The sequence below is a fragment of the Necator americanus genome, chromosome V (assembly GCF_031761385.1).
Source record: "Necator americanus strain Aroian chromosome V, whole genome shotgun sequence".
NCBI classification, from domain to species: domain Eukaryota; kingdom Metazoa; phylum Nematoda; class Chromadorea; order Rhabditida; family Ancylostomatidae; genus Necator; species Necator americanus.
Genome location: NC_087375.1, coordinates 10,875,730 through 10,886,570, shown reverse-complemented (window position 1 = coordinate 10,886,570; position 10,841 = coordinate 10,875,730). Strand labels below are relative to the sequence as shown.

Here is a 10,841-nt window from a genome sequence, read left to right as displayed (position 1 = left end):
GACCCCGAATACGAATACTCCACCTGAAATCAGTACCACCTCAGATTCGTGGGGTAATGCTTTTGAAATAAAGACTGTTTATTATGAGAGAAGAAGGTGGATTTCCCTTCTTCGACCTCGGACGGATGAAAGGGTTAGTTGGAACTATGGCGCTTTCGAACCATCGGTCAATCGTGCAGTCACAGCCGAATCTCACACTGACTGTACTATTTTCCGCCCTAGAGTACGATCTAAATGAACCAGACCAAGTGTGAATCTAGGTTACTAAAGCTTAGGCTAAGCCAAATATTCCAATCCCCTCACTGGTTCAAAAGCTTTCTTCAATCTTCTATTGCCATTGGGCCTGGTTTTTCTCAAAAGATATGCATAAAAGATTAGGCATGCAGCTTCACATGTCGAGCAAATATTACACTTGAGCTCATCCAATAATGCATCGACTGCATAGCGTAGAAAAAAATAACAAAAAAACTCGGATCTTGTAGGAGAACATTCTAGTCTTTGGTCTACAGTGCGCCATAGCTGTTGCTTTAAAAAAAGACAAATAAATGACTGCTGCTGTCGATCAGGTAAAGCGTAGTGATGGGACAGAACCCCACCAAAACCATCCTCCACCGTTATTCCGTTCTGCGGAAAATACGAATGTATAACGCTGATACACTACTGACTCTATAGTTTTTTGTCTTTGAAATTTTTCTCTGCAATTGCCTTTGGCTGCGACAAAACCTCACCGGATGAGCCGGATTTTTATCATCTTCACACCACCGACTCCCTCTAAAGCGGCGACGAAGATTTCTTCCGAGTTAGTTGCTCATAGACTTTATGTTGATGGAAATTGTGTTGCTATTTTTTAGTTCGTACGTGACCAGAATATGCATTTTTTTGAAAATTAATAGTAAATTTAAATTCTTCTCAAATTAATAGTCAAGTTAATATTACTACTGTTCTGATCCTTTATTTTTCAAAATCATTTTCTAAACGATTATTTATTCCTCAAATGCACAAAAGAGGCACACTTCCTTTTGGGAGTTAGATAAATAATGATGGAAGTTAAGATACAGTATCAGATCGAAGTAGGGAGAATCTCGGATTCCCTGTCGTCAAGGACACGCTACCATAGAACGAAAGTGGCAGGGATATCGCCTAGACCACATCTGGCATCAATTTTGTCATTTATGTTAGAATTATGTGATTGACATAGAGAAATATAGTTCTCATATGATCTATTAGTAGAGTGGGTTCCTAACCGACTCCAGAATGCGGGCGATTACGCGCTGCGCGCTTGCCACTCAGACTAGAAGGAGAACATCGGATTTGACACAATAGGGTTACACTACAGTTAAAATCTTTTCCAAACGCAAGTCCTTACTTCACGAACAATCCCAATAATGTACTTATTCCGCGCCCTAGTCTGTCGCCGCACTGATGAGTAGTTAGGAAAATTCCCAAAACTGCTAAAAATGGAAGAAATATGCAAGAAAAAAAAAACACTTGAATTATCATCATTTGTGCATGATATAATTTCATTTCGTTCTTCACCTTCATGAAATTCATACGTTATCGCCATGACTACATGATTTTTGGGTTGCTGTAGTCGTCAACATGTAGCAATTGGAGCAAAAATTGTAGTACTCGCTCAAGATTTTGAAAAGGAAAAAAGGAAAGAAGAGGTGAGCAAGCAATACCTGCAGCTGAAATGTCAACCCATTCATCACCGCTGACAGAGTATGATCGACCTCCTTATAGTACGTATCCGTCTGATTAAAGCGACTGTCGGTGTAGCATAGTCTGAAAGTTTTATCCAGTAGGTGAGAGTTTCTCTTGAGAAAAAAGGAAATGATATAGTACATGTTGTAAGCTCAAGAACAACAAATTAGAAAATACAAGGAATTTCCAACATGTGGAGAAAATGGTAAAAACAGTTATCATTAATGCATTTAGTATCAAATGCCTCACTACAGTTTCCTGACAGAAACCGAATAGAAAAGTTGGTCGCTCTGTGGAAATGCATGAGATCCAAAAGAAAAAAAAAACGAGAACTGAACTCATTAATATGAAATGCGATAAAATAAAAACTTTAAAAATGAGTCTTGAGATTTTCTTCAAAGAAAACGAAGAAAACAAAGAATGTAAATGAGCGCAGTGCACACTATTTCATATTCGTATTTCGCCTGTCCTACTATGAAAAATTCGCCAAATAAATGTTCCGTACGAATTTACAGTAAACAATCATTGAATTATGTGTGAAAAATTGCACCTTATTCCCCTAAGAAGTTTCTCATCTGTCAAGTGCACATTAGAGGTGTTGTTTATCTCACTTAGAATTTGAAAGGAATTCTTCCTACGAAATACGTGTTTAAGCGATCCAAATCACTTGAAAGTAACGGAATTTCGGAAAAAATTGAAACATTTCTTTTTTTAATGACCTTATTTACGGAGAATTCAGTGAAACGGTTCATTCTCAAGGAAGCAAATTCTCTAACAAAAAAAAAAACAATCGATTGAGCTTAATAATAACACAATTTCTCCGCACAGCGAGAGAGAACAACGCAATCACCGCACAACATAACACATAACATAATAATGATGTGATGACGTATATTCGAACGAATAGGACGAAGTTTCGCAGTTCTATAAATTCTCAAAGGAAGAATTTCAATCGTCAGCTGCTCCATTAATGTGTGGTAGCAAATTTAAGTACTCATGGGTTTTCATAAGTAGTTTATCTCATTCGATAAATAAATAAGTTATTAGATATACAGATAAATAAGTAAAGATAATACTAATTTGGAAAAAAAATACTGTACATTTCAGTTTTACGCAAGTTTCTATATGTTTCGACCGTAAAAAAGATCATAACGAATAGCCGGTGGCTCAATATCATTAGTTTTAATAATGATATTCCAGCTACCGGGTATTCGTTATGGTAATAGTAAAGTAAGTCGACGTAATAAAACGTGTATTAATTTTGTTCCTAAAATATTCGCCACTTTAAAACTATTTCCATTCCAATGAATCAAGAAACATATTAAAGAATCGAGAGTCAATTTCGCTTTGGACGATGGGTGATGAATCGCAAATTCTTTTATCCTTACTATTTTTATTCACAAGACGGCTACATATTTGCCTCAAATACATACATAGCATGGGATCGAAGACTTTAAAAAAAAACTCCGATGGAATATCTAAATTTCTTTACAACTTTCAAAATTCTACCCTAAAATAACGCCAGACTTCTAAATATGTGGCTGAAAGTAAAGCAAACAGGCGCTAAGAAATAGGCGCTAGGAGAAAAATAAAATAAGAATAATTTTTTTTCATACAGGAAATTTCGAGGAAATTGAAAAAAAGGAGCGGTGATGTCTGCGAGCATACGTAGCGTCCTTAGGTTGGTTTTGATTAAGAAAATGTCCACTCCATCATTACTTGGAGAAAAATTGATGTCCCCGAAACTGAAAGGGAATGGACAAACAACACGCAAATGGATAGCGGCGAAAACGCTGCCATCCAGCAATTCACCCGTGCTTTCCGCTCAAAACAACACCGATGCCAATGCGAAACTAGCGGAAACGAGTCACGCACGTATTCCACAGCTTCCGCTCCACCAATTAGATGGAGGAAGAGAAATCTCACTGCACATTAGACTATTTACTTTGAAGGTTATTACGAAGGGGATAACAAGAATACCGAAGAAGAAATCCTATGCTTAACGAGATGAAAGGAAAGAAAATGTTGCGAGAGAAAAAAGTTGTGATTTTCCTTTGAAAAAGCTACGGGAAATTACATATATAATTCATTTGCTGCTCATGTGATCTAGCTATTTAACTTATTTATTACCGTGTATATGGGAAAATGATATGTCCTGTTTCTTCTGGAACTTCCCATAGCAATTTCAGTTCAGTTTCACTTGCATTTCTGAAGTCAATTATGGAAATTTCAATACACCTCTCCAACACATTGAATCCAATTAACATTCATAATGTTTTCAACAGAAAAAAGGATATAACACCTCCATAAAATTAAAATTGTCTATGCACTTACGACTATGTATAGTATAGGTACAGGGAATGTAATGAGTAGTTATTTTATTTATTCATTGTCTATTTTAAGAATATATAATAAAATAACAATTAATATAAATAATAAACATACATGAAGATGCGTACTAAAAAGTTACAAATGAGTCCGAAAACGTAAAAAAAATGATGAAAGAGAGATTTGCCGATGAGGTAAAGTGAACTCAGCTTGAATTACGAGCAACGTCTGTATTGGCACAAATCCTATGTAAAAGCTACATATGCATCAAAATATTCAATATGCACCCAATATTCTAAATGTCTCTAACTTACGTCAAAACCCTGCTACCAATTCCCAAAGTCTTCAAAAGTATTCCTAGTCACTGACTTTGTAGTAGAATACTGTAATGGACCAAGTACTGTATTGGAATAACTTATAATAGTAATAATAATAATTATTATTATTATTATTATTATTATTATTATTATATATTGGAAAAATTCCGCTAGAATAGCTTGTTCTGCCACAAGGAGTTTTCAATAAGATTAATTACACTGAAGCCGGACCGTTTGAACTGACGCTTTGAGAAAGCCGCTCTGGGAGGTTCAAGTATGTAAGGCGGTAAATTTAGGAATGAAAAACTTTTACTGCTCCTACGAAAGCCTTATATTTTACACAAACATCCCGCCAATGAACAGCAAAAAACGTTCGAAAAGTTCTGATAAGCGATTATGTTTAGATTTCGTAGGCTTTGCGAAAAATCGATGTTCGCAAATCTAAAAACTTGGTAATTTCAAGAATAAACATTTTCAAGACGAAGAAAGAAAGTTTTTATTCTTCCCAAAAATGTCTTTCAAAGTGAAAAACAATCAGCAAAAAAACCAAAAAAAAAACTAAAAGCTTACTTCATTTCTTACTTTCTTCTTTCAAAAAATTCTCTGGAAAAAAAAGAAAGAAAATACTTTTGTGCACTTCCTAGGACCATAGCGCCACTGATCGAACTTCATTTATAGTATTTCCAAATATATAGTATTTCCAAATATTTTATCTTCTATAAAGCAATTATAGATCTACGAAAATAATTCGCGCTATAAAAATTCCTGAACGCATGCACAATAATTCCTCAATAATTGTACGTTAGTGGGGTGGGAGGTTCAAACAAAAAAAGAATTATGAAATACTAACCTCATAAAATTGATGCGTGTTGTTTTTTCTCTTTTCTTAAGAACCGCTGCATATATGGTTCTAGATATTTTCTATCTGTAGCAGTTCCTGTTATATGAAGACATATACGCGCTCTTACAGGGCCGAACAGTGGCCGTTATGGCACTAACGACCGAGATGAATCCGAATATCTTCCCGCTGAGGCTGTTCGGAATGTAAAATATGACTCTGACGCATATATTGTTCCGGATCTGTCACGATTTCTCAAACAAACGACGAAAAGAAACAAGAAAGCCTTGGGAAGAAAATGAAGAACGCTTGTATCCGGGAAAAAAAAACGCCAAAAATCTAAAGTATTTAGAAAAGTGAGACGAAGAATGAACTAAAGTGCGTCGAACCAATTTCACAGTAATCGCTGATATAAAACCGAAAAGAAGCAAATGGTCCACTTTCCGACTTAACTCTCACTTCGTCCTGGACTTTATAATTAAAGATAATTATAATTAAAAAGATCAATTGATTTAGAAATGTGAGGTCAGTAACACCGTTCAACTTTTGAAAAAGAAAGAAAGAAAAGAAAGAAAAAAATGACTCTTTTGGAAAAAAAAAACTTGCTGGGTAAACACTTCCAGAATTACTCGAAATTATCTGGAAGGATGAATTATAGTGGCTCTCCAATAAGAAGGAGCGGCATCTCGGGCTGCATAACAAGTAATGTAATCAAGTCAACAAAAAATTTTTATCTCAGCGCGACGAATGATCCCTGGGGAGCTGTCGCAAACGGAAGTAACTCCCTCTCTCTCGAATGCTCATATCTTAATTTTGGAGAAATCAAGACTATTTTTGAACTGAATAGGTGCTCCAAGAGCAACATGGACAACGAGACTAGCCATGATTGAATGATTTCAATAGAACTAATAAAAACAATAAAATAAATAAAACTACAAATTAATTTGAATCAAAGGAATTCACTCTAACTCTCATGTAAGGATATCGCAAGACTTTTCGCTGCGTAGGGTCAGGTTCTAGCTCAAATTTATTCATAAAATCGGCACTAATTTCCACAACTAACATTATTTAGAAAAATTTCAGATTTATTTAGATTATTACATTTATTTACTTCTAGATTCAGAAAGCCATAGCGAAACCAGTAAGAAATGAAATGAATGAAAATAATGATAATAGTGAACGAAAATAAACAACAACATTCACGTTAACAGGCAGCGTTGGTAAAGAAATAATGTTTATTTCCAAAGATCCATTAGTCAATGTCTAGTGTAATACGATGCAGCTGTCACATGTCTTACCTCCTTTCCTGAACAAAACAAACAAAAAATATCGGGCGTAATGCGGTAAATCCGTTGTATCCCAAAACTATTGACCAGTCCTGGTTCAGGATTTCGTTCAGGAACGAATCAAGAACATTTCATCCGTGATGGACTTTTAAAATTATTCTGCCACTAGCATTGAAATGATGCTATTTTTACGAGTCCAGCACGTGTGTGGAAACAAAGGTGAATATCAGATTATGGTGCCGTTGTTTGCCAGAAATTCACATCCGTAGACGAACAACAAACAAAGAATGAAATTGTTGCTGTAAAAAGATGCATAGAACTCAAATCGAATAAAAACTGGTGATTCCACGCAAGACAATTCGTTTTGTGTCGAAAAAATATTAGATTGTGTTGGTTGAAAGAAAGAAATCCAAAATTATCTTTTACTGTTTGTGAACACCGCAAGGACGCAGACAAAAAAGGCATTATTTAAAACTTCCATTTTCTTCACTAGAAATTAAATAGAAACTTGAATAGTTATCCTTTTTTCCCGGAACGAAACGAAACGATTTGAGAAGATTTAGCGATATAAGCGGAACAATATCCCGAGCTCACTGCTTCAGGACATTGTGTTGAGGAATAAATATTGAGCTTTTTTTTTACCCGGAAGTGAAAGTAAAAGCAGAAGTAAATGTATGTAGGAAAAAAGACCGCACACCGTGTATCATTTGATAGACTTTTTCACCAAACAAAATTGTATTAAGATTTTTAAGATTTTTAAGTCAGTTCCAGGACGGATGTAGCACAGTCGGTGAAGCAGTTCGCCTGAGACGGGACGACTAATCAATGGTTTGGAACCGCCCTAATGCCAATCAAGCTTTTCGTCACTCCGTGGTCGAAGATTTGCTACCAGACTTGTCTGGGAGAATAAAAACACTGACCTGAGACGTCAGCCAGCCTTCACAAGTGATTGTAAGGCTGCACACGAATTCATAATCCTCAAACGATTTTGAATTGATGTCAAACACGTGGGCCCATCCCGACATGGATTGTTCAATGCTGTCCACTTCATCCACTTCACTTCTATTTTTTTTAGTTTGTTAATTGTCTCTTCTCTATTCAAATCATTAAAATGAGTTGTCGAAGGGAAAAATTTACGACTTTCTTCTCCATTTTATTTTCCATCAATAATTCCTAGGAATCTACGGAGTATCAAAGATCATGTCCACAAAGTTCATCCGGGTAAGGTTTCATGTGAACAGAGATGTGGAAGAGACAGTGCTGCTGCAGAATATCCCATCAATTTCATCCTCTTCTGCCAGGTTATTTTGGATGCACAGAAATATTAATGTGAACACTTTGACGACAATGCGAATCGCTCACGCTTGAATTCACGTGGAACGGACGCACTTTGAACTATTAGGGATAACAATGCTATTAGGGATAATAAGGATAAAAGGGAAGGTTAAGTCTTTGGCGTATCAATCCGCTTGAGATGCGCCAGCGCGTTTTTACTACAACTGGTAATCTTTAGGGATCTTTAGGAACGTGTGTTAGCCCATACAATGAATTCCGGGGTCTGACCGATGTGTCGAGTCAGTGTTTTCATCCTCCCACGCGAGTATGGCACCAATTTATCGATCCCAGAGGGATGAACGGCTTGGTTGGCACTAGGACGGTTTCAAACCATCGACCGTGCGGCTACAACGAGCCTGTTACCGACTACGTTAGACTTCCTCTATTAGAGATAATAGATTCATTTTGTTTCCCACCTGTGTTACCATACCTACTTATTTTACGAAAAAAAATTACCGGTCACCTTCTATTAGCACCTATTCGTTAAAAAAACTCACATTTTAAACTGTGATTCACCGGTAAATCACTCAGTCATTGACGCTTTAAAAAACATTCCAAAGAAAACATGAAAAGATTGGGAATTGTTATTCAAACGATCGTAGCTGTGTTTGTATTGTGCATAAAATATAGCTGTACTTGTACTGTAATAATATGCTAATACTGTAACAATCACTTGGTAAGACAGGAATGTTAAATTAACATCTATGTATATTTAAAAGAAACAACAAGACTATTTTTCTTTAAAAAAAAAACAATGTGAGTACTTAGTACCATTCTGAGGCTACTGAATTCACAATTTAGAGGAAATAAACGTGAAATATTGTTTTTCCAGACCAACTACACATCTGTACAAGAGCTAAGCCGAAGAACTTCAAAATTTTCACCAATGAACTATTCGAGGAATCCTTTAAAATCAAGTTATTCGAAATGTTTACTCCTCAAAAGAATATCTTGTGAAGCCTAAATAAAGTACATACACAAGCAGTTTTTTTGGAATAAAATCGAGCAAAAGACAATAATATTGTTGAAGAAATAAGTGGAGAAATAAAGAAATAATAAAAAAAATAAATAAAATATGAATAGAGAATAAAATACAATTGCGCATTCATTCGCAGAACTACTAAAAATTCCTGAAAAGCGAGGAGCAGTCTGAAATATGAGCTAAAACCTGCTTTTTGGTATATGATTGAGTGAAAAAAAAGAAGAAATCTTTTCGCGAAATTTTCTAAAAATTACTATTAATTACTTACTATTAACCCTATTTATCGCTGAATTTATCCTAGATAACACTAATATCACCCACTAATTTGTAGGTTCTAAGTCCTAAAATTCGAAATAGGTGAATGGCTGAAGGTTGTATGGTGGTTACGACCGTCCATAGGAGAAATTTATCCAGAAATATGTCCACAGCAGGAGAAATAACGTCTGAGCGAGGGTAATGCAGCGCTGTTCGCCGGATCGGGCCGGATAAAATTCACAAATGGATTCTCTCAGCTGAGCCTTGATATTCCCAGGAAGTCACCTACACGCGCGCACACATACACGGATACATACGACACATTGGCACGTCGAAAATGTAGTTGCGCAAGCGAGCCGCGAGCGAGCAAAAAAGTAATCGGATAAAACAAGTAATTGGAGTGCTAGCAATCCAGACAGCGCGCAACGAATGTCTTTTGGATTGGAATGACTTGAAAATTGAGATTGCAGAGCATCCACAACAGAAGAAAAAACATCTTCCATCACGACATTGTTTGCCTCTTTTAATTTCAGACAGCGGTAAGGTTACTATGGAGTAATGATGGGTTGGTTCTGCTTCAGGATGTTATTGAATTATTGTTATTGAAAAAGGCTGCAGTTTATAGAAACATTCGAGAAATTTCAGATCTTACAGGGCACAAAGTTTTCGTTAATCTCGTTAGGATCTTTAAAAATGCCACACTTTGACGAATGAACGAAGAGCTATGAGAAAACTGCGATCTTCTGGAAGGATGCGGAATATGACTGGACTGGAATTGTCGGTAAAAAGACACATTTCATGAAGATCACAAACAAAAAATTCACTCGTTCCTCAGGGAAAAAATAAGACATACATCCGGAAATCGGCTTAAAAAATGAAAGAATCATTCCGATCATGCACAATGGATTTTACGGAATGGGTGATACTGGAACCAGAGAGGAAAACTGTTGAAGAAGAGGCGAGGACAACAGCAGCGTGGAGCGATAAAAGAGAGTTCATCACAAATCATTGTAACCTAATTAACAAAAAAGTTTATTAAACACCTTTCATTTTTGAGTAGCACCAAATCCAAGTAAAATTCCGTTACTTTTCCGAGAAATGCATGTTTGAGATGAATTTCACGAGAATTCATATAGCTGTCGAAGTAAGATAGGGTACATTCCTTCACAACAAATTTTGTGCTGTGTCAAAGGCAGTCAAAGAAAAAGCATTCTTTCAGAAAGCTAATCAAAGTCGAATCAAATGAATTCAGAAAATGCAACGATGTTAAATTGAATTATTTAGTTTTGGAAATTGCAGCAAAACATCCGCTCAAGGTAGATGGTATAGACAGTTAGCAAGTACGGAAAATCAGTTCCTTATTACTAGAAAAGAGAAGAAAGGAGAAATTCGGATGAGATCCTTACGATCCTGAAAGAAATTTGTCACCAAACCGTAAAATTGAGTAGTAATTCTCATCGTTAATTAGACATAAACAAAAAATTATTATTACTATTAAAATCATCTCCGAAGAAGAAATACGAAAAACAACAGAAAAAGTAAAAGAGAAAAAAGGTGGTAATGGCAAGAAATTTTTCGACACGCAGATAGAGATTTGTCGCGTTGAGAGGGAAAAGTAATCTGGCGTCGCATTCCCTCAAGAGAGGTAAAAAATATGTAAACACAAGGAATAGATGAGCGTTGACATAAGCTTTTGCCTCTTCTCGTGCTGCTCGCTCGGTTAGGGTCTACTCAAGTCAAGCAACAAGAAATTGCATCCATCTTTGATTCTGGATGAATTCTAATGCATGAATGGG

The 10,841-nt window shown here is 36.0% G+C and overlaps 1 protein-coding gene across 3 annotated transcripts in view; it reads right to left on the bottom strand.

The window, feature by feature from the left end:
- Positions 1 to 10,841, bottom strand: part of RB195_013519 (uncharacterized protein) — a gene marked incomplete at both ends in the record, with an annotated part of 81,968 nt that overhangs the window by 38,855 nt on the left and 32,272 nt on the right. For all 3 annotated transcript variants that reach the window (XM_064203375.1, XM_064203376.1, XM_064203377.1), the window contains one exon: positions 1,683 to 1,785. In XM_064203375.1, coding sequence (XP_064059256.1) covers positions 1,683 to 1,785 — 103 coding nt within the window. The remainder of the gene's footprint in view (positions 1 to 1,682; positions 1,786 to 10,841) is intronic.